The following is a 23,739-nucleotide window of genomic DNA, read 5'->3' as shown; positions in this document are numbered from 1 at the left end:
TTGGCCAGGGCTCGGCTGCGGGTGCTGGTGGAAGCATGACACGGGCTGCCCCAGTGTGAGCAAGGCGGTCTTGGCCCCATGTGGAGCTGCAGACTGCACTGCCTGGGCAAGGTCTGTTGTACATGACCCCACTCCCCCACCCCCGTGGGCTCCCAGAACCTAGTGCCCAGGCAGCCCCCTCACACACATGCCCCCGCAAGCCCTTCCTCACATACACTCCACACACCCCAGAGGGGCATGCAGGGAAGAGGCCACTGCCCTGAGCTGTCACCACCCCGTGACCCAGCTCCATCATTCCAGCCTTGCCCACCCCTCCTACTCCCCACTGCTCGCAGGCCCAAAGGAATTTTTGGTGATTTGTTTGGGGTGCGGGAAGTACTGACCTGGCCTGCAACAGCTTATCAAAACCCTCCATGTGGCCCTCGGGCCCAAATAATTGCCCAGCCCTGGTCTAAAGCGAGGCAGAAGGCAGAACAGGGTGATACCTTAGAGCATAATTCATTCAGAAATATATAAGCTTCTGTAGGCCACAGCCTACTTCATAAAATGCTACTTTGTCAGTAGCAGAGATATTTTTAGGCCTCTTACAGGGGTTCAGTTTAAGGTGCCATGGGATCTAAACCGTGATCTCAACAATCATACCTCCTCCCATGTCACACATGAATGGTTGGAGATGCAATTTAACAATAGAGCATTAAATCCCTATTGTGCCTTATTTGTCAATGCAGCCCAGGAGTGCAGGTGTGATAAGGATCATAACCTGGGCTCCCCCTACGACAGGACGTTAAAACCCAGATGCCAATAATCAGTTGATTGCATGTTGAGGCTGGGGATAGAACCAGGATCTGAAATGAGCCCCAGTCAAATCCTAAGCCCCACCCAACAATCGGATGATTATCAAAACTGGACCTGGAGTTTTAACTCTGCCCCAGGCATGGGAACCCCTGCACCGGGCTACAGCAGCCCGATCCTGGGGTCCCTGCAAGTCATGGCAGAGTTAAAACTTTGTATTCAAACCAGCTGAGCAGTACATGGGGTTTTAAAGGTCCAGGCACACAGGGACACCAAGATCAGGCTGCTGGCACACCTGTGCCTCAGGCCCTGGGGCTGTCCTATCCTCAGTCCTGACACTCAGCTGAGTATCAGGATCTATCATGAGCCAGCCCCAACCAGTCACACATTCAATTTAAGGCAGGATACAAACTAAGGAGTGAAATAAACATTATATGTGGAACAGCTTTGTGGCTATTGTGTTAATTGCATTATGCCTCACATACACTTTTTTAATGTGTGGCTGGGTTCAAGATATATTCAATGTACTAATCAAGTCTTAAATGCAACATGTATTAGGGGGATATGTCAGATTCATGTATTTGCACTTCTGGGATGACACTTGTTAATGATTCAAAAGAACATAATTTGTTAAGAAGTATGTCATTAAAGTAAAGGATTTAAGATAAATGCTCAGTAAGTTTTCTTTAAAAAAAACATTTTTAAAAGTAGTTTTGAAATATTTAAGACCTTGAATGCTGGAAATTTAACTGGAACTCAAAATTCTCTTTTTTGGGAAGAACAGCTTCCAAATCCTGCCAAAAGTCTTTATTTACTGTGTGAAGCTCTTAGAGCTTTACAGTTCTCTACTTGGCTAAGTGTGGATGGTGCCACTAATGCATGTGAACAACATATGATCTTGAATATAAAGAAAGAGAAGAAAATATGTGTATGGAAGGAATAAACAAGGTTTTTCTGTTTTAGTCTGCTTCTTTACATGTTTTTCTCTTGTATCAAGTTAAAAAATAACATGGCACAAAAGCCCTCACAAATGAGAAAAACAACAAAGGCATAAAAATACAGTGTGTGAGCCAGTATGTGGTTTGAGCCAGTAGAGCCAAGTCCAACAAAATAAATGTTCCTAAACTCCTGGATACTCAGGCACTTTGGCTTCAAGACCAAGAGATATCCATATCTCCCTCTAAGTTATATCTTGTTTAAACCAGCATGTGCCAAAGATTGAACTAGGAATGTCAAAATTTTTTGCCTGAACTAACACTAATGCTTTGCGATATATGCCCCCATTATTTCCCTCATGTATGCCTAACAAGTATGATGTATTTTAATTTAAAGTAGCAATGAAGTTCAGGAGTGCATCTATTATATTTGGTTATTGCTCACCCAGGGCCAAACTGGCCATGGTTTCTGTGGAGTTCATTCTGACTGGACTTCAGCAAAAAAGGCAGGCCTGTAGTGAATGTCATGAATCCTGAGGTCACAGAATGACAGCAATGATAGATTTCCTCGTGTAGCTATAGTAGAATACCACCATGACAAGTTACACATTTAAAAGCAGAATGAAGTGTAAATCACTGTTCTAGAAAGAATTTTGAGGTACACCAATACATCAGAGATGCTCTGTTCACCAGGGCGCCTCTTGGGGTAACAAAGAACAACGGTCACAAAGTGACAGAGAGCAGATTTAGGCTAGATACCAGGAAAAACTTCTTCACAGTAAGGGTGGCCAAAATTTGGAATGGGCTTCCAAGGGAGGTGGTGCTCTCCCCTTCCTTGGGGGTCTTTAAGGGAAGGCTGGATAGACATCTGGCTGGGGTCATCTGACCCCAGCACTTTTTCCTGCCGAGGCAGGGGGTTGGACTCGATGATCTGTTGAGGTCCTTTCTGACTCTAGCATCTAGGAATCGGTCCATATCATATCAGCACCAATAAAAGGGAAATTGACATTACTGGCAATCGGCTTTTTTTGGCTGATGTGGCTGATAATCTCACCAATAAATGGAGTATGCATGGGCAGCCAGGAGTGCATCCTGGCAGCTTGGAGAGCAGCATCTGACCGGTAAGTCTGTGTGGGCGGGAAGAGAGGGGTGTGCAGATCGAGGCCCCTACGGTGACGGAGGAAGTGAGCTGCAGCAGGAGTAGGTGCTGCCTGGGCAGGGCAGGACAGAATTGGTGGCTCATATGGAGATGTAGAGGGAGAGGGGCAGCACTGTAGCTGCTGCGCACAAGTCCAGAGAGGCATGGGGGCATGTGCCCCCCGATTTGTGCATGGAGCAAGGGTGGGCTGCTGCTGTGCTCTCAGTGCCAGGGGCTGAAGCCGGACTCTTCCCGGCAGCTGCACTTGGGCAGGGCAGAGGTGGAGCAGGCAGTGGTGGTGGTGGGAGGGAAAGTTATGCGGGGCTGTAGCCATCCCAAAATTCACTGTGGCCCCACCTGCCCCAGCATCACTGCCACCTGCCCTGCCTGGCCCAGTGCAAGCCTGGCCCCAAGCATGCAGAGGCAGCCCACCCTAGCCCTACCCACATATCCCTCAGCACATGCCCCTCATGCCTGTCTAGGGGTGCATACAGCAGCTGGAGCTGTGACCCCCAGATGAGCCGCCAGCTCCATCTGGCACCCCACCCTGCCCCTGCCCCAGTCCCAGCCCCAGCCCCATTCCCTACCTCGTTGCATGGGCCTCAATCTGCCTTCCCCCACACTCCTTTCCCACAACAGACTTACCAGCTACATGCTGCTCTCCAAGCTGCTGGGCTGCATAATCGGCAATCAGATCCGTATCGGCCGATAAGGCTCGTCAATAATCAGTTATCAGTATTGGCCCAAAAAATCTTTATCGTGCACACCTAAAGTTATCCAGTATAATCTTTCTAACTTGAAAGTCTTTAAACTGAAATACAGATCCACTATGATATAGGAAGGTATTTTTCTTGATGCGAGAAAAAGGCTAAAGAAAGAAAGAAAGAAAGAATAGTAAAAGCTTTATAACAAACTTACCGTCCAAAGAACTTCACAATTGGGGTGACAATAATAGCACCCACCAGTCCACCAATAGAGAAAATTGACACTGTTATAGACCAGAGGAGTGTAAGAGTTCCTTCATCTATTGAGGAGCTGTATCTTCTTTCCCAAGTTGCATTGTAAAATTTCTTGATATACTGAAAATAAAGAGACAGTGACAGTAAGTATGCAAACAGGCTTATTTGAGGCATAAGAAGATATTAAATAGTGGTGAATAAAAATCATAAAAGAGAGAGTAGCTTACTGTAAAGAAGTTTCTTGGTTAGAATTTTTCCTTGATTTTTCATCCTTACCTTAAATTGGTGATTCTCAACCAAGGTGCCATAGCAATCTAGGGTGCCTTGAGATCTTTTCAAAGGGGCCATGCACTGTTAGTACTGTTAGGTATACAACAGTACTGTTAGGTGTACAAACATAATTCACAAGGTAAACCCAAGGATTTCAAATAGGAATCTAGACAGTTAAATCAATTCTGACCTGTTGTGGTCTTTCCAAGTTCTCCGCAACAAAAGAATTTTTCTATTACTTTTCTGTACTCAAAAAGTGAGTGAAAACTAAGAGCTGGCAATTTCTGTGGAGTGCCTTTAGTCTAACAAAGGGTGCCCTAAGTCCATAAAGGTTAATAGTCACCATCTTAAATGGTTTTGTATTACATATTTTATAAAAGCCAATATAAATATAAATGTCTGTAAGTATGAGAGATCGAGAGTGAGCACACATGTTCGTCTATGATTTGACTGGTCCAGTTATCTTATATTTATCCCAGTAGTGCTTAGACACCAGAGTCTCACTGCATGAGACATTGTACATAAATAAAATGTTTACAATCCAGGCATTCGCTGCAAACTTGAGTCAATTTTGTATTGTACTGTTCACATTGTTTCACAAACAGAACAGTATTTTGTTTAATATGTTATGGGTCTATATTAAAATAATTTGAACCGCATTTTGAACCTCATTCAGAACCCACTGATCAGAAATTTTTGCATAGATTTGATAGACTTTGGCTCAGATTTTCTGACTGTGGAACAAATTGAAATGGTCTTTAATATCCGATTAATAAAGGTTAGATTTAATCAACTTTGACACAGTATAGGTGACAGTTGCCAGACAGATGTCAGACAGTTGCAGAGGTTACAAGACCTGAACCTGTTCAGCCTCCACAAGAGAAGGGGCCAAGGGGGACCAGCAGGCTATGGGACAGTCCCCGTTCCCCCGAGCACTACTGAGAGTAATGAGGAATAATGGCCATAAGTAGATGGAGAGTAGATTCGGGCTAGATATCAGGAGGCACTACTTCACAGTCAGGGTGGCTAGGATCTGGAACCACTTCCAAGGGAAGTGGTGCTGGCTCCTACCCTGGGGGTCTTCAAAAGGAGGCTAGACAATCACCTAGCCGGGGTCGTTTGACCTCAGCATCCTTTCCTGCCCATGGCAGGGGGTCGGACTTGATGATCTGCTCAGGTCCTTTCTGACCCTACCAACTATGAAACTATCAGTGCAGTTATTGCAGAGATAACAGTGATTATTCTGCCAACATGAGAAGGAAAGAAGAGAGATAAGAAAGTGGCATTAATTGAAGAGGTGCACTATTTAAGAGCATTATGGGCACATCTACACTACACAAGATGTTTACTGCACAGTAGATTAATTAGCTGTACACTAAAAAAGTTACATATCTACATGTATGCTCTTATTAGGCTTGAGTAAACTAATTTACTCTACAGCAGGATAGTACTTGTAAATGCAAGTACTATCCTGCTGTGGAGTTTTTTACTCTGCAACAGTGAACATGTAGACACTGTTCCTGCTGTCTATCGCATGAGGGTGCTTCTGTGAGAATGATGCCTGCCAGCTAGCCCTACACTGAAGCACCTTCATGTCCCAGCCAGCCCCTCTGCAGCACAATGATCTGGGGGGAGCAGCCCTTGGCTGGCAGGCTGACCCTCTGGACCCACTGCCAGATGGGGATGCTCTGACCTGGCTCAACATGCTGTGAAGAGGCTGGCTGGGACAAGGCACATTCAAACAGCACACCCAGGAGCAATAAACTCCAGCACAATAAGTTTCAGAGTTTATTCATGTGCATTAACTGCACAAGTAGACGTGCCCTATTTATTGTAAGTACAGGGAAGTGTGCAGCTCTGAATCTGCATAATGATAGCATGAGGACTAACACACATTAGCTGTAAGCACAGCTAGAATGTATTTCTGATTCATTAGAAAGATATTCAGAAGTGAGGCAACAATTATGCAACAAATTTACAGTTTACAAAAGTGTTTAAACCTCTGTTGCATCTGATAGCACATAAATGCCTAAAAATTAACCAAGTCTCAACTCTCATACAAAGAGAACGTATATGAAATTTGATTTCTATTTTTAGCAAAGCTAATTGTGTCATTCCCATGGCTGTAAGGCTGTATTTTCAAAAGGACACCAGGAAATTGCTACACAGCTGGAATTGAATTACCTTGTGGCATTTTTACCATTTCAGTGTTCCACTCTGACTCACACAGACTTAAAATAATTCTGAAGCAGATTTTATAATAAGAGACTATATATGTTAGAGAAATAGAAAGGATCACAGGAATAGGAAAGTAGAACTGGAAGGGACCTCACAAGGTCATCCAGTCTTTGCTCACGCCAGGATCATTCCTGACTAAACTGGCCCAGTCAAGTGTCTGTCCAACCTAGTCTTGAAAACTTCCAAAGAGGGAGATTCCACAGTTTCTCTAGGTCGCCTGTTCCATTGCTTGACCCCATTCAGATTCAGAAAGTTCCTCCTAATCTCCAACCTAAACTTCCCCTGCTGAAGCTTGAGGTCATGCCTCCTAGTCCTGTCCCCTATGGTCACAAAGAAAGTATATCAATTTCTGTAAGAATGGTGATAAATATTTTCTCCTGATGTCATTATATAAAGAACATTCTAAAGCATAAGGGATAGTGTCTTCCAGTCAGGCAACATCTTCTAGCCCTTGGAATGGAAAGTCTACGTCCAGCCAAAACAGCTATAGGCATCTTTTCGGTCCTGGGTCTAGTCAAGGAGGATCACCATTTATTGTTGAGATCCAGCTGTAAATACCTTTCTTCCCCCCAGTCTAATTTCCAAAGAGTATATAAAGGGGCAATACAAGTAGCCCTGGCCACTGCAAAATCATTCTGGTTACAAAAAAAAGACTGTCTCCATCCTGTCTATAACTGCTTGTCAGGTATTTGAAGACATCAAATCCTCCCTCAATAATCTGTTCTCCAGACTAAGTAACACCAGAGCTTTCAGCCTTTCCTTGTAAGTTTTGCTTCCAAGACCCTTTATCATTTTTGTTGCTCTGTGCTGGACTCTTTTCAAACTGGCCACATCCTTCTTGAAGTTTGGGGCCCCAAACTGGACTCAATATTCCAAGTGAGGCCTCACAAGCATCTCTCAATGTGCAAGTGACACTTAATACAACAGTTTGTCTGTTGTTTGTCTGTTAAAGTGAAGGCCTAAACTCAGCTCAATAAGAGGTATAGTAAATTGTTACAGCAATGCCATTTTGCAATTTAGGCTTTAATAGCTGTTCATGAACTTCTCTACAAACAACTTATGTTATTATCTGACATATTGTTTTGTTTTTTTAAAGGATAAAATTTTACAACTCACACGCCTATAAGTGTTAGTGTTTGACAGAAAGTTGGCTGAAGTCAATTGGAGTCCTCCAGATTACTGGGCTTTCCCCCAGGCACATAATAATTAGGGGTGCACCGATAAACATTTTTTGGGCTGATACTGATGGCTGATTATTGGGAAGCATATTGAGGCCCCTGCAGGGAGGGAGGGAGCGCAGCTGGGGCTGGGCATGGGACAGAGCCATGAGCAGCTTGTCCAGGGTGCACAGGGGGTGGGAGGGGAGGGACGGCTCCCACTGCTGCATGCACCCCCAGGGGAGCCATGGCGGGCTGTGTGCCCCCTAGACCTGTGTGCTGTCCACCCATGGGTGGAGCAAAGATGGGCTGCCGCTGAGGACTGGGGCCAGAGGCAGCACTGGGCTCCTCCCAGCAGTGGAAGGGGCAGGGCTGTGCTTGGGCCAGGTGCCAGCGGTGCTGGGAGGGGGCTACAGGGTGGTATCCCCCCTCCCAGCACCACCACTGCCACCACCCCCAGGAAGATCCCAGTGCTGCCCCCAGCCCACAGCGGCAGCCTGCCCTTGCCCTGTGCACAGATCTGGGCCCCCCCTGCCACGGCTTCCCCAAGGGTGAGTGCAGTGGTAGGAGCTGTTTCCCCCATATCCCCCCAGATGAGCCTCTCGCAGTTCCATCCTGTACCCAGCCCCAGCCCCACTCTCTCCCTCACTGCAGGGGCCTCAATCTGCACCCCCATCCCCTTCCCTTCCTCTGACCCCTTCCCTCTCTCCCCCAACAGGCTTACCAGCTGGATGCTGCTCTCCAAGCTGCTGGGCTAGCCAAATGCATGCTGCAGCTGCACATGCTCGCAGCATTTACTGGCAACAATACTGGCCACATCAGCCAAAAAAAAGCTAATTGCTGATGATATCAATTTTCCTTTTATTGGTGCCAATAAGATATGGACTGATGTATCAGTGCACCTCTAATAATAGTCTAGTTTGAAATTCTCAAAGCATTTAAAGGAGTTAAAATGCAAGGATATCAATGATTCAATGAGAGCTGGGCACCAAATTCATGAATGCCCTTTTGAAATGTCTGATACAAAGCCTACTGATTTTTACCTAGAAAGATGAGACGTCTCAACATCACAGAAAATGTGATACTATAAACCAGGCAAAGAGATGTTATTGTCCAATTACCGGGGGTAAATCCAGACTTCCTAAATGCTACCATTTGAGAAAACATCTAATATTGGAGACCTAAGGTACTGATCATCTTTAGCTCCATATCTATGCCTATCTATGCATTTGTCTGTATACTCATGTGGATACAATCATAGCACCCCAGTCTCTCAGTCATTAATGGATTTGATCCTCATACTTGTCTGTGAGGTAGGATAAGGCTTTATCTCCATTTTAAAGCTGGAGAATAGGATAACTTCTTTCCTCTACTGAAATCTGCTATCAGGTTTCAGTCTGATAGAAAGGAGAGTGCCCAGGCTACATGCTCTTCAAATACATGGGTTTTAAATGGAAATGAGAGCAAACAGTTTAAGCAGAGTTACCAGATGTCATTCTCTTTAACATGCAACAACATTTTTTTATAACACAAATCTATGCAATGAGTTGAAGATACTCTGCTGATAAGCATCAGAATTATCTATCTGTTGTGCCATTACATATTAGGTGAAGGCTGAAACTGAATATGAGTGCCTGTCAACTCATGTCCCTTATTATTAGGGCTGTTTGGCCTTGGTAGTCATAACTTTTGCAATTTTCCATTCACTTTCTGACACTTGCGATTTCTTCTTCCTGCCCAGCAAAGAGAAAGGAAAACCATCTTTTCCTTCTGAGAAATGAAAGACTGCACAATTCCAGGACAGTCATCATCATTTACCCATGTAAATGTATGTATAGCAAGGCTTACATACTTAGCATCATGCTTAGAGTGGTTCATTAGCCCTTTCATGACCAATATGGAATTTGTATATCCCATTACAGAACCCAGTGGAGGAGGATGAAGATAACTCACTGAAAAAAAAAATTGGGGGCCTTCTGAAGAATAGTAAAAAATATCTATCACTCCTGCTCACGACGAGGTAAATCTATAGACTGGGTGAATCTATAGATCAGCTCTGTTCTTCGTAAAGCTATTACAAGATGTACTAGCTAAATAAAACAGGACAAAAAATATTTTGCAGAAACAATGGAGATATGCATTTGGGATTAAACAAAAAATGTACCTTTTCCCAAAGCGCTTTCTGGCAAAACCAGTAGCTTTTCCCATTACTATCCTCTAATAAAATATTAACAGCACTAGGGGTTTGGGAATATGTTAGTAATATTTAATGTACTATAGCCCCTAGACTCCAAACACAATCAGGTCCAAATTTTTCTGGACATTGTACAAACAGAATTAAGCACAGTCCTTGGCCCCAAAAAATTTACTATGCAAGAAAAATCAGATTCAAACTGTAGGACAGAAGTTTGCAACCACTGGTTAAAGTTTTGTGTCCCAACCTCCCTCTTGGTTGGACTTAATGTTAAAAAAACCCAACAACAACAACATGCATTTATCTTTATTATGAATGAGTCACAACATATTTGCTTCAAAGCCAAGATCAACGTGTGAAAACTGCTTTATGAATTAGGTTCAGGAGGTCTGAATGAAGCAAGCAGTTTCTTTTTTTTTTTAGTAATGAAGGTGACTATTGAGTTCATGGTTGATGTAACCAGAGCTAGGTTTATATCATTTTACAAAATGAGCAGGCACTCATAAAAAATGAGTCCTGAAGATAAGCATTAAAAAGTTTTTAAGCTAGTTCTATAAAAGACAACTATCAGATTGTATAAACATACTTTGGAGCATCTGAATATTATGTACAGCAGTTCAGTGCCTGGCACTACTTAAAAATAAGAAACACAACAAAACAGAAAAGATACTGGGTATGTTCCTAAAATGAGATATGGTGTTTTCAGGCAAGTGGGTTGGTGGATAAAATGGATTGTTATTATTGATTTCATATGAAAAGAATAGTGAGCAATGTGATTGAAAGAGTGGAGGATGTTTTTTTTCATGTAAACATCCAACACATTTGGTTTGATCCTCCTTAATAGAAGAGATTGCAGCCCATGGGCAACAGAAGCAGCTAACACCTGCTAAAGGCAAATAGAGTGGAGGTGTCACTGTTTTTATTCAGACTGAAAGAAAGAATTGAAGTCAGTCCTTAGCAGTGATCTGGTAGGGGAAGAGACTAGGAGGTCCACATAAAAATGAAACATAAACTGAAATTGTGTTTGCAGCTTAGACCTACATAGCATGGGGAAGAGGGAAGGGTATCATGTACAGTGGGAAAAAAACAATGTACCTTCAAATCCTCCACTCAGACTGACTCTGCCTAAAATCTAGTTTTAAGGTGGAAATGTCTCAAAGCATTTTCCATCACCTTTTGGCTGGGAAGGTGGGGAGGGGACAGGGAAAGCGGTGGTGCAAGCCACACAAGGAAATGCCTATTGTGGTTTAAACAAAGTTAACCTAGAGTGGGTAGGAGCAACCAACAGTGAAGGCATGTGTTCAAAGGCAATGATTCATTTGGTAGGTTGATCAACTGATACAACCTTTCTTAATGTCAACTTTCCAATCATTTTCTTACAGAAAGTCCCTTTAGAGAAGATGACTTGAAAACTCAGATCCTGCAGAGCAGAAAAATCTTGAGCCTGGCCCTGCTGACAAAGGTGTTTGTTTATTTGAATCAAGGGGAAAAAAGCAATAAAGCTACTGCCCTTAAATTTCTCCTGTACCACACTTGGGGGGAAAAAGTGAAATGGGGTAGTGGGCAAAAAATTAGTAGACAAAGTTGTAAAGTAATGCAAGGTGAGTGTCAGAAGATAATGAAGTTGTGAGGGACAGGAAACAAAAATATTAACCATTTGTTGTAATCCTGTTTTGGAAGGGCCCGATACTGTTGCTTTGCAGGGGATTTACATCATTTAGCTGAAAATGAATCAGCTTGCCTGTTAGCTTATTTAAGCAATTACTATTTTTTAAATAATGTGCATGCATTCAGGTAGTTGTGTTAAGCACATTTAAACATGCAAGAAAAAAAATTAACAGCTAATTTAGGGCTCTTAGTCAAGTCCCAAAATAGCACCCATTCAAGTCCTTGAAAATTAAGCCCCCAAAATGAATCTGCCATTAGACAAGGTCGCTTGTCATTTCTTTTATGTCTGTGTGCTGCCAAGTGAGTGACTGGAAGACACACATTCTGTTACTCTGAAGATTATTTTGATACCAACATGAATCTTCACAGAAGAGGCATTTTTATAAGGCTTTATATTAGCATTTCTCCCAAGTGCTGATTACTAAAAGTGGTATGCAAATTATTTATCACATTATAGCTAATTTTCATGTAAAGTAATTTGCTGTAGCTCCACTGTTTGCAAGGGCATACAAAGTATCTGAAAATAATCAAGAGGAAAAGTCCAGCTCAAAATAATCACCATAATTAAATTGCCCCCTGGTATTTGTACATTACATCTCACTGGAAAGGAAGCCCATCAAAAATGGGAAAATATTACAAACATATTGCCTTTAAAAAGGTTTTAGACCAGTCATGCAGCAGCATCAATGCAACCTGGCATGCAGGACCATGTCATCCAGTCTGTGGGTCCCCCACCATGGGTTTGGAAATTTAACAATGGGGAACAGTAGCAACATTAATTGTTGCGGTCTCCAGAGCCGTGGCAATTAACAGTGCCAACACTTCTTCACCACCAATTTCCGGGCCTGTGGGGAGGCCCATGGGCTCAATGATACAGCCCCTTAGGCTGGATTTAGCCTGTAGGCTGAATTATTTTTTAGAGAATTATTAATGCAAGAGAGATTCAGATTTTATCAACTGAATTCTAGTAAAGGCCTACTCAATGACTTCAAGTGTACTGAAATCAATAGAACGACTCCCACTGACTTCAATGGTCTATGCATCAGACTGGCAAATCGGAGGAACAGAGTGATGGGGTAGCTGTGATGATGTAATAAACATGCAAGAGGCAAGGATTTTTATACCTAATAACTTTTACTGGACTAGCTACACAGTTGGCATAGATTTAGACAATTTTTCAGAAACTACACAACCTTCCGCAGACTCCTGAGAAAGGGTAAACAGTAGGAACATATTTTAAGGAATATTTTTCTCCCATGAAAACTTATGCAGAATTTTTAGCTTTTTTTCTGTTATCAAGATCATTTACACTCTGCTGTTGTACTTCCCTGACCCAAGACTACAAGCAATCACCTTAAACTTTAAACTGCAGTTAGGCCACAGTTGGAGTACTGCGTCCAGTTCTGGGCACCGCACTTCAGGAGGGATGTGGACAGCATGGAGAGGGTCCAGAGGAGGGCCACCCGCATGATCGGGGGCAGCAGGGCCGGCCCTACGAGGAGAGGCTGAGGGACCTGAACCTGTTCAGCCTCCACAAGAGAAGGCTGAGGGGGGAATCTAGTGGCCATTTACAGTTTAGTCAGGGGGGACCAGCAGGCAATGGGAGAGTCCTTGTTCCCCTGAGCACTACCAGGAGTGACTAGAAATAATGGTCACAAGCAGGCAGAGGGTAGATTCAGATTAGACATCAGGAGGTGCTACTTCACTGTCAGGGAGACTAGGATCTGGAACCAACTTCCAAAAGAAGTGGTGCTGGCTCCTACCCTGGGGGTCTTTAAAAGGAGGCTGGATAAACACCTGGCTGCGGTCGTTTGACCCCAGTACTCTTTCCTGCCATGGCAGGGGGTCGGACTTGATGATCTGCTCAGGTCCCTTCCGACCCTACCTACTATGAAACTGAAACTACAGGAAGACAGGAGAGTTCTTTTTAACAGAAGGCAGTGACCTGATTTTTAATACTATAGGCCACCTAGAGCTTATGGTGAGTATGCCTGACTAGTACTTCTAAGTTATCTCAGTCTTTAGCTCTCTAAGCAGTTCTAATATACTTGGTATTAAATTCCACTCCTAAATATCAGTCCAATGTACAAATATGACTACTTGCAGGAAGAAAGCAAACTATGCATGGTAACAAAAAAATGGCAGAGCTATTACTTTTACCATTAAAAGTGAAGTGGACCATTGCATCATTCTCCTATGTACTGAACAAAAAGAACCCTGAAAGAACAGAACTTGGATTCATACCCTTTCAAACTGAGCATCTCAAGATTTGTCAGGCTTCCTAAATATTTCTGGAGGGAGTTCTGCCAATGCCACCCCACCGGCTCTGTCATAAGCCCTGCTGAGGACCCACACAGGGGAGCAAGCAAGAAGAACAAGGAGCCTGCTTCTTCTCCTCTGTGGTTCTACTCATACAAGCAGACAAGCTGTTGCTTGGCTTCTGTTCCTTCATAAATACAGGTGGGTAGACAAGAAGTAGAAAAATGGGCACAGCTCTAGATTTAACATGCTATACCCACTAGCATACCTAAGAATCAGCATGGAGGGTGATGCAAGCTGCTCCAACAAAAAGGCTAGTGCAGTTTTATTTCCTTCCTTGCAGCAAAGGAGAAGTTACACTAACTTACTCCCAATATGATTTCTTCTGCTGATGCTCACTGGCATGAGGTAATTTTGCTATGGGGCCCTTCAGGCTTTTCCTTTTGTTTGAAGAGGTGGTATATCCTGGAACACTGATCAATAACTATACTGGTAAATTCTGAAAATAGCAATAATCAGTTCTGCAAGGTTCACCTGGGAAGATCTGATAGCCAGTTGCTTTAAATCAACCTTGAATCATCTCCCCATGCAGAGCTCAATGAGCATACTAACCTGTACTCATCCATTTCCTAACCCTCACCTTTTCAGCAACAGCTGTATTGACCAGGCTTTTTTTTAGCTCTCAGTTCCATATATAGTAACTCCTTGAGGATGGAGGGGCCTGATCCTGTGCAAGGTTGGACATTGATGGTAATTGCTTTCAAGTGAACCTGGAGCTGAAAGTGCTCAACATCTCATGGGATGGGCTCAGCACTGCTGAAGGCTAGGCTGTGAATGATCAAAGCAGTTCAGTTGCTCAGACAAGTTGACTAATTCAGCACCTGGTTTATCATTATGGGCAAGTGTTTTGCAGCACTTGCAAGACATGACCTGATAAAAAGGTCATGATTATTAACAATTACATCCTCTTTCTTTAGGGCCCCTCCCTTACACTGCAGAAGTCTTCCAACAGGTGTGCTCACACAGGGCAAGGTCGTGACCTATACTACATAGTCACATGATGCAATGAGGCATGAGGCACCTTCCTCATTCCTCTGTGATGAGTGGGAGAGCACAAGGTTCTGCAAAGCTGTCACCCTTGTATCATGCAGGCAGGCCAAATACAAAATGGCAGGGGAAGAGAGTCAGGCAATCAAGTAAAGAGAGTCAGTCAATCAAGTTAGCACTCCCCACACTTCTCAGCACCCTCGTCTTTGCAGCTGAGTTGGACTAGAAAAAAAAGGGGCTTGTGTTAAGCCAGTACATCCCTTGACCCCCTTCAGTTTATTCTCTCGCTAGTACTTGGAGTGAGAGGGGAACCAGAAACCAAGTTGTGATTCTGTTCTTGGGCAGCACACCTAATTATTGCTATTTTCAGGGCCCATGATAAAAAGAGACACTGGCTAACCCAGGCTGACGTAGGACTGAGCATGGATGAAGGTGGCTCTATTTCATTCTAAATAAATAAAATTGGCAATTAGAGTGGAAGACAACAACCTTCATGCAGTCTTCTTCCTGAAGTGCTTCAGTGAAACCAATGCCAGGAATATGGCAATGGCATGTCAATCTCTTAGTGCAAAAAAAAAAAAAAAAAAGGAGCAATTCTAGTAATGATTACAAGCAGAACACCCCGTAATATGTACAAGACAAGCTTCTGAACCATGTAATAGGCTGTACTGATGAGGAGAGTGCAAGGTCAAAGGGACATGATAAGTACAACTCCAACTGTGACTAATTCCAACATTCTCATCTTGCTGAGCGTGCAGCTATCACACTCTTCCCACTCCCATTCTTACTTTTGTTTTTGTCAAAAACATCATACCATCTTTAATTATGTCTGTTTTAAGTCTCATAGGAAAGTTGACACTTGTAAGATCAGACTGGCCTCTAATGCTTTATTCCAGGGGCTCTCAACCCCTGGGCCACAAGCCAGATGTAGCCCAAGGCCCATGCAGCCTGTGGGGTGCTCCACAGGTCTGAAAATTTGGTGGCGGGGGAGGAGTGCCAGTGTTAATAACCACTCCCCTAATGCCAAATTTCTGTACCCATGGGAAACTCTACAGGCCAGATAACGTGGCCTTGCTTGTTAGATAGGGTGCACGGGCTGGGGCAGAACAGGGCTAATCCAAGTGTGTGAGCCTGGGATGGCGTGGGGCACAATCTAGGTACATGGGACCTAACCCTGTGCACCATCCCCAGGTGGGATCCAGTCCATGGACTGGCCCCATGCCGTTCACCCAGCCCATGGGGCCACGAGGTTGAGCAGCATGGCTCTATTAGAACAATGCTGATTCAGAGGGTGAAAAAAACAGTCACCAGCTGAATCACCACCAAGGGTACTTGCAGCACCACAGTTCGTTGGGTAATGGTCATTTCCAACCTGGTTTATATAGAGCAAAATCATAAGTTGACATAGTACATATAAACTTTCAAAATGGATCAGACATGTAGTCCAGGTAGTCTAATATTCCCTGACAAGTGACAATACTAGCTGCATCAGAGGAAGCTCTTAAAAGCTTTTTAGCAAGCAATTTATAGAATAAGCTTCATATACAAATAATGTCATCCTAATCTTTTCAGTTAGGGGTCAGTTTATGCCATGAAGCATGAGGCTTTATATACCTAATTTGTTATCCTTTGCAGTACAATAGACCCCCAATTTACGCAATTCTGACCTACACGTGTCTCGCATTTACGCGATCCTTTTATTAGGGTCCGGACTAAAAAATGCCCCTCGTGATGTGCGTCATTCGTGTATATACACGAATGCTTGTGAGATTTGCACATATATGCGAATGTCTCACAAGATTTGCAGGAGGAATCAAGTGGAGCTGTGCCACCATTGTGGTAGTGGCATCTCAAGATGCATAGGTGAGACGCTAGACGCGCCTCCTAAAAGCGATTCCGCTGAGAAAAGGGGAAAAAAAGCTATGACTAAGGTATGTCTGGGGTACACTACCCCTCACTATTCTATTATTTCCTATGCGGAAAGTTGTTCCAATTTAAGTGAATTCGACTTACACGAAATTCCTCCGGAACACAATACTTGCGTACATCGGAGTTCTACTGTATAACAACGGACTTTCTTCTTATACATGTAAGCTCTTGGGGTGAAATCCCAGCCCAACCCACGGAGTTCACTCTTAGTGTCAGTGATCTCTGTTGGCAATTATTCTACAAGTTAGTTCTTTTTATCAGTTTTGACACCTTCATTTTCAATGAATGTGCCTTTGTTCTTATGTTTTAATAGATTTCAAAATAGTAGCTCCAGCTAATACATATTAGCTGGAGCCACTATTTTTAATCTCTCTATATATAGAGATTAAAAGTAGTGTGTGTGTGTGTAAAATATTAATATGATTATATATAATGTATAATGTAATATATATAATATTAATATAATATAGTAAATATATTGTCTATTGGGACCTACCAAAATTGTGATTTTGCGAACTCTGCAAAGTCTGTGGAAAAAAAAGAAGAAATTTACTAAAAATAAAATGCTGGCTCCCCACAGGGTGCCAGCACTCTTCACAACACTGGCCCACGGCACTGCAGCCCAGCTGTGGGGAAAGGGAGCAGCCTGCCCAAAGGGCAGCCCAGGATGGTTGCCACACCCACTCTTCTCTGCTGACTGCCTGAGAGAGCTGCCTGTCATGTGACCCTGCCCCTTGCCACCAATCAGCAGTGAGGGGCAGGGTCGCATGATGGACAGCCCTCACAGCCAATCAGTGGCAAGGGGTAGGGCTACTATGGCCCAATCAGAGGCATGGGGAGGCCCTGCTGCAGTCAGCCTGTGTATATGGTAGCTAGACCCATAATCTCCCTGCAAAATCTCCTCAATTTACACAGACCCCTAAATATGTATACATAATATAATACAATTAAAGTTTTCCAAACGTTGTTCAATAATTATAAATAAGGTATAAAATATGGTATAAAACTCAAAGAGTACTACACAGGTACTACATGGTTTCGTAGTATTTCACTCATCTCATCAGTACCCAACATGTTGTAGGTGATAAATGGTCAATACAGCAATATAGCAATTTCAAAACATGGCAAGGTACCAACATGAAATTCAGGAGAATAGGCTCATTATTTTAAAGAACAGAGAGACACTTAAATTATTCAACTGGGAAGAGAATGCTGCACAACTCTTGAGGAGGAGGGAAAAACCGGCCAAAAGCTGATAAATAGTCAATTGCTGCATGTGCATATATATACTCAGTACCTAAAAAGGTGAGCTACTATAATTACCTTACCACACAGTACAACATCATTAAAATTAACCTACTCAGCTCAGCAGAAACAGTCTGTTTTCATGACAAATATCTGAGTAAAAGACAATGACTACAGGTAGACAGAAACAAATATATAAACCTAGTTATGGTAAACAAAAGCCTCTCAGAAGTTAAACAGTATCACACGTACAGAAAATCTTACGAACAAGTATTTTAAAGACATGCAATTTTTTTACAACATTGCCCTCTACTGAAATTCAATACAAAATGCTCTAGGCCACTTACCACTGTTGGAGCGTTCACTACAGAGAGATTGTATCCATAAAGAAAGGAAGATCCAAAAGCTCCAGCTAAAGCAGCCACAATAAGACTCCCAGACCAGTCCTAAAAAAGAAAATGTAGACATTGTCAATTTACTTTCTCAACTGAGCTTGAATTATTATAGGTACTTGCAGGTGATCAAATAAATGTTCAGGCCAGAAGGTAGTATCTTAAAAACATGCCTTTCTTGGAATTCAGCAGAAATGAAGGTTGAAGTCATACATATTTGAATTAGGCTAAATCAAATTAATGATTCAAAGAAGGCAACACACTTGCTATGACACTACTGAGAGCAGAGGTTAAACATTCAAAAAAATTTGAATGGTATTTCACTGAAACTTCAACCCCTCAGGTGATGAATACAGGGGTGGAAATTGGCAGCTCCCTACCCAGAGAACCTAACCCAGATCCAGGAGATAAACCTATCCACAGATGCAGCAGACAATGCCTATACTTTCACCTCCTACATACCTTCCTTTAGTCTTGCAGACTTTCCCTCTGGCAACATATAAATGGCAGTAATTTGGGATGTTATTAAGTACTCTGTTAATGTAACACACACACCAGGTAGCAGGCTTCTACAGAAATATGGACCATAAATCAAAGACAATCTCAGCAGAAATCTACAGCTAATTACGCTTATGGCAGACCCTAGGATTTGATGTTGGCACTTGATGTTACAGGGATTTGAACCACTGGAGGTGGTTCAAGCGCCTACATTGAACACCTTCAAGAGCAAACTGGATGCTTATCTTGCTGGGATCCTATGAACCCAGCTGACTTCCTGCCCCTGGGGCAGGGGGCTGGACTCGATGATCTGCCGAGGTCCCTTCCAGCCCTAATGTCTATGAAATCTATGAAATATATGAATAGAATTGTCTTAGCTGAAAGGCTGAAAGACTGAATTCTCAGACACCAAAAACATTTTGTGATGTTCCATATTTGCAATCCCCAAAATACTGATGTGATGTTGTTGGTGTCATCCGGAAATCCTGTGCAGTACTGTAAGGTTTTGTGGATTTTCTTTTTAACTTCATAAATTTTCAGTTCAAGCCTCTTTTAATCCGGAGCTTAGTTCCAAAGTGTATAAAAACAATTCCTTCCATCTTCAGGACTTCTAGGGATTATACCATTAATTATTCAAAATAATTATCCCAGATTATCCCAGGTAATTGCAGTCACAATCCAGCTAGTACTGTAAGAGTCCCTAGGAATAGAGCACTTCCAGCTCCATAATTTCTAGTGAAGACTAGATTTTAAAGACACAAGTACAGTTCTCTGCTCATTGATACTTACATCACCTGCCTCCAGCAGGACAGTTTTGTTTTTCTCCTCTGTGTCCAGGGGAGGCTTCAGAGGGAGTGCAGCAGCACGGCGGCACCCCGCCCCCACCCCTCCTGCCTTCCAGACTGGACTGCTCCATGGGAGGCCCTGGGACTTTCAAGTCCCCAAAGGAGGTAAGAATCCTCCTCACTTTCCCTCCATGCTCAAAGGCACATCCTCTCCCCCCTTTCCCATTCCATCCCATTCCTGTCACTGCTGTTTTCCCCACTGTCCTGGTGGCAGGGTAAGCTTCAAACCCTCTCCTGCCCACTCCAGCCAACCTTTGTGATGCTGCCCTCAGCTAGGGACAGCGGTGGCAGCAGCAATAAGCAGGGGGTCTATGGGAGCAGGTGTGGGGAAAAGGAAACCCACCCCCTCCCTGCCCATCACTGCTGCCATTGTCCCCAGCTGAGCCCAGCCTCCACATACCCTGGCTGGAGTAGGCAGAAGTAGCTTTAAAGCTTTCCCCACCCATGGGACAGTGGGAAAAGTAACACTGGCAAGCAGGAGGAGGGAGGGAAGTGCAGGGGTCACACCTTTGAGCATGGAGGGGAATTTAAAAGTCTCCAGAGGCTCCTGCAGTGTGGTCTGCCTACATTGGTGGGGGCGAGGAGGCTGGGAGCAAGAGGTGCAGGCATCCCTGCAACATGGGTAGCTGCTCCTGCAGCCCCCCTTTGCCAAATCCTGGATCTGCCCTGTCCATACCAATAACTGTTAGTTTTCATCCCATTTTATATTTCTCTTCAAACCTCACCAGCTGTGTTCCCTTGTCTAATACTTTGTTTCAAAATGTCCATATTTACTGCAGAGTAGAGAGTAAGACCACCCAGCTGTGGCAGTTTGTCACTTAGCCTTGTATTCCAGCACATAAGCCACATCTAAAGACACATTCATCTTACTGTTTCCAAAATTCACAACTCTCTTCCTTTCAGACAGAAGCTACAGAGAGCTCAGCCATTTCACTCAGTTTTTTACTCAGTTTTAAAAAAAAGGTCTCCTTTTTGTGGGTGCTGCTAGATTTGAGATTTAAATGTTGGTCCCAATTCCTCGGGATTTCTTTTGTCCCCTTTCTATGACAATGGAGGAGGAAAGGGAATGAAACAATGCTCAGCTTAGAATAAAACAAACAAGTGAGCGGTACCATCCACAATTCAGTACTCCAAAAAATTCCTTAAAGAAATATACAGCCTGGTAGCTGACTTGGTGGAAGTCACTGGGGACCCCATAAATTTGTCTTTACTAGTTGTGATCATTGAGAGCCAATGGCTCTGAGATGTCCTTTTGAAAATGGGGATTTTAGGAACTGTTGAAAGTTTTATCCTGTATCTGGAATTCTTGAATTAGTCCCTAGCAGGTAAGTCCCCGTATGATTTCTTCTATGAACAATCTCATGGCTTCCATTCTCCTCACAGGAGCAAATCCCCTTTAAATCTACTTTCGGTGGTTGCTCGGAACGTATAGCTTCCTTCCTAGAAGGGGTGAGTGGATCCACATACTATCACTGCAGTCTACTGCAAATGACAAGCCGCATGGCTTCAGAGTAAAGTAAAGGCATGATTCTAGCAGATGCTTATATACCTTTGTTACCTATGTCAGCAGATGACATGAGGCAGTATGAGCTTTAGCACATGCTATCAACCAGAGCATAGGCCTTCTGGATGCTTATTCTAATTGCTAGCAATTGTTACCACATATTCAACGCTACAATTACCTGTACTAGATAGATTAAGATAGTACATTACACTTGCACTTTATTTTGCTATGTAGGCATGATCTAAAGAGGCTGTGAAGTATTCCTTTCCCTTTGCATTGTCACTGGGAGCTTGCTTGGGTTTATTGACAAGTTGCAGGATATTCATGGGTCAGAGCAGAGGCTGCTGTATGAATGTAGTGTGCGCAGGGGTCAATCCTGTCCTGTATTTGAAGCCCTTGGGAGCTCACAAGCATGTAGTGAGCTGAAGAGCTTGGATGTTTAAATTTCTGCATGCTGTGGTAAATTTTGTAAGAACTGCACAGCTCGTTAATCATGGTATTCGCATCCAAGCCAGAGAACTCTGAAAATACCTTGTGTGAGAAATCACGCTGAGCTCAGTCCATTATGCTGTATTATGATCAGCTAATTGTCTAGATGGAAGCAACCAAACATAAAAACATTGCATCATTCAGTTTTGCTAGTGACTAGTGGCAACATTGAAAATGTGGCAAATTTAGGTCCTTTACTAATGACATCTTGCATCAAAGTCCTTTAGACTTTCAGTTATTCTTTCCCCTCAAGTGATCCTGATCTGAGATTTCCTTCAGAAAGCCTCAGTTTGCAGCCTGTTGAAGGTGAACAGCACTGGCACACCACGGTCACGGACAGGCCCTCCACGCGTTCTGAAACTAGAGCGATTCAGCTCTGCAGCCCTAACAAACAAGATACTTATGTCTATGGGGTTAAAATGTGAGCGGAAAACAGGTGACATCAGTTTCAGAACTGCTGCCAAACAAGAATACGGAGCCGCAACCTCATCTCACCCTTACTGCAACAGCCCTTTTGATCATACTTAAAGATCAATTTGAGAGCCAGGAAACGTCACCTGGAGCAGGATTACACCCGACCAGACAGAACTGAAACCTGCTAGCACAAGAGCTCTTAAGTGTTTTGAATATTTAAATTGCAGCTTTCACTTCTGTTGTGACCTCTCCTCTCTTGGTATTTTAAAATGTTTGTTCAAATTTAAGGAACGCAAGAGACAAATGAAAGCAGACTTAGATAAGGACTTTCACCCAAATGCTTTGAAAAAATATATGTGAACTCTCTAAAGTGATTCAAGAGCTTTAAAAGCTCTTTCAAGCCTTTCACACATTAACGGTTGCTGTGCTGTAGCATATACTATGTACAGTACAGTTTTCTTCTACAGTGTACTGCTGAAACCAGTGAGAGGTAGGCGTGTCTATCATGCAGCAAAAAGTTCCTCTTTCAGTAAAGTTACAGTCAGTTCAAAACAAAGATCTCCGAATACTCCAGAGGTGGACGGTCTAAAAGCAAGTAACCAGATGTCCTTCCTCATCATCACAAGTCTCAGAGCGTGGTCCCAAGTCTGTACCATCCCTATATCCTTCAGCAATGATTTTCCTCCTAGCGTGTCTTATTTTCACAACTTAACAGATTTATCCGTGACCTAATACAACCCTTGAATTAAGACTTTTGTTTTGAAAAGGCAACACTTGGAGCTTTGTTCTCTAAAGCTGGACTAAAACTTCTGGTTCTTCACAATTGCAGCCCCATTCTCTGAGGAAGAGAAAGCCGGCAACTATTCATGAGTGCTGTTTCGTCATTACCTGCGAGACTTAAGTCAGAAACTGCCCAGCTTGTTTAACAACAATGTTTATGCCAACCTGAGTTACATAAAAAAGGGTCTAAACTAATCTTGTACTGGGCACACAGCCCCCCAGGAAAAACAAAAGGAGCAGGGCTTTTCAGGCCAGACATCCCAAGACCGAGACACTCCAAATGAGAGTCGCTTGGGAAAGCCTTGACTCCAGGGCGGCTCATCAGTCACCAGACTAATTTGCTCTTCAGGAACTTCACAGACAGGGAAAGCCCAGCCCCCTCTCTCTGCTCTTCTCTCCTTGCTCTCCCCAGCGTATTGCTGATACAGGAGCACTTGGACAGACATGCTGAAGCAGCAGGATTTTTTCTTTCTCCTCACCCTGCTCTTGGAAAAAGCCCCTCCTGTCCCCTCGTCCCGCGTGCAGTCGCGGAGCCGGCAGCGCTCGGCCTGCCCCGGGTGGATCTCGGCGGCTCTCCCACGTGGCCCTCTGGGTCGCGCACCTCGTGGTCGTCCGGCAACAGGCGTATTTTTAACTCGGCCATCTCGAGCTGTCTGTCAAGCTGCCTCTCCCCACCGGGCTGGGGACGGGCTTTCCCCTGGGAGCAGGCGAAGGAAGGGCGAGGGCTGCCCGTGGCCTGGAGCCGCTCCGCTTCCCCGGGGCGCGAGGAAAACAGAGCCCTTCCCTCCCCTGCACGACACATTGCCGCCCAGGGGCCGCGCTGCCGCGAAGCGCCCCCGGCCTCAGGCACCCCCGCTGCCTCCTGGCGAAACTCACGTTTCTCTCCCTCTTGCTGTTAGTCTCCAGCAGGGCCTCCAAGTTGGCCATGTTAGGAGGAGTTTGGGTGGTGCCGTGCCCCCCGGGCGGCGGGCGCTCGACCGCCCGCC

The 23,739-nt window shown here is 43.9% G+C and overlaps 1 protein-coding gene across 2 annotated transcripts in view; it reads right to left on the bottom strand.

Annotated features, from left to right (window-relative positions):
- The window catches only part of SLC2A9 (solute carrier family 2 member 9), a 204,067-nt gene that overhangs the window by 159,742 nt on the left and 20,586 nt on the right, over window positions 1–23,739 (bottom strand). The window contains exons 1-3 of one of the 2 annotated variants that reach the window (XM_006016786.3): window positions 23,630–23,729; window positions 18,179–18,277; window positions 3,784–3,944 (exon numbers count right to left, since the gene is read on the bottom strand). In XM_006016786.3, the coding sequence (XP_006016848.1) occupies window positions 3,784–3,944; window positions 18,179–18,277; window positions 23,630–23,680 (311 nt within the window). In that variant the 5' untranslated portion in view covers window positions 23,681–23,729. Of the gene's footprint in view, window positions 1–3,783; window positions 3,945–18,178; window positions 18,278–23,629; window positions 23,730–23,739 lie in introns of those variants that run through there. The other variant, XM_025192520.1, reaches the window with a different exon arrangement.

Source organism: Alligator sinensis, unplaced genomic scaffold, assembly GCF_000455745.1.
Source record: "Alligator sinensis unplaced genomic scaffold, ASM45574v1 scaffold104_1, whole genome shotgun sequence".
NCBI classification, from domain to species: domain Eukaryota; kingdom Metazoa; phylum Chordata; order Crocodylia; family Alligatoridae; genus Alligator; species Alligator sinensis.
Note: the sequence above shows the minus strand (reverse complement) of the source record. Positions and strands in the feature narration are given on the sequence as shown.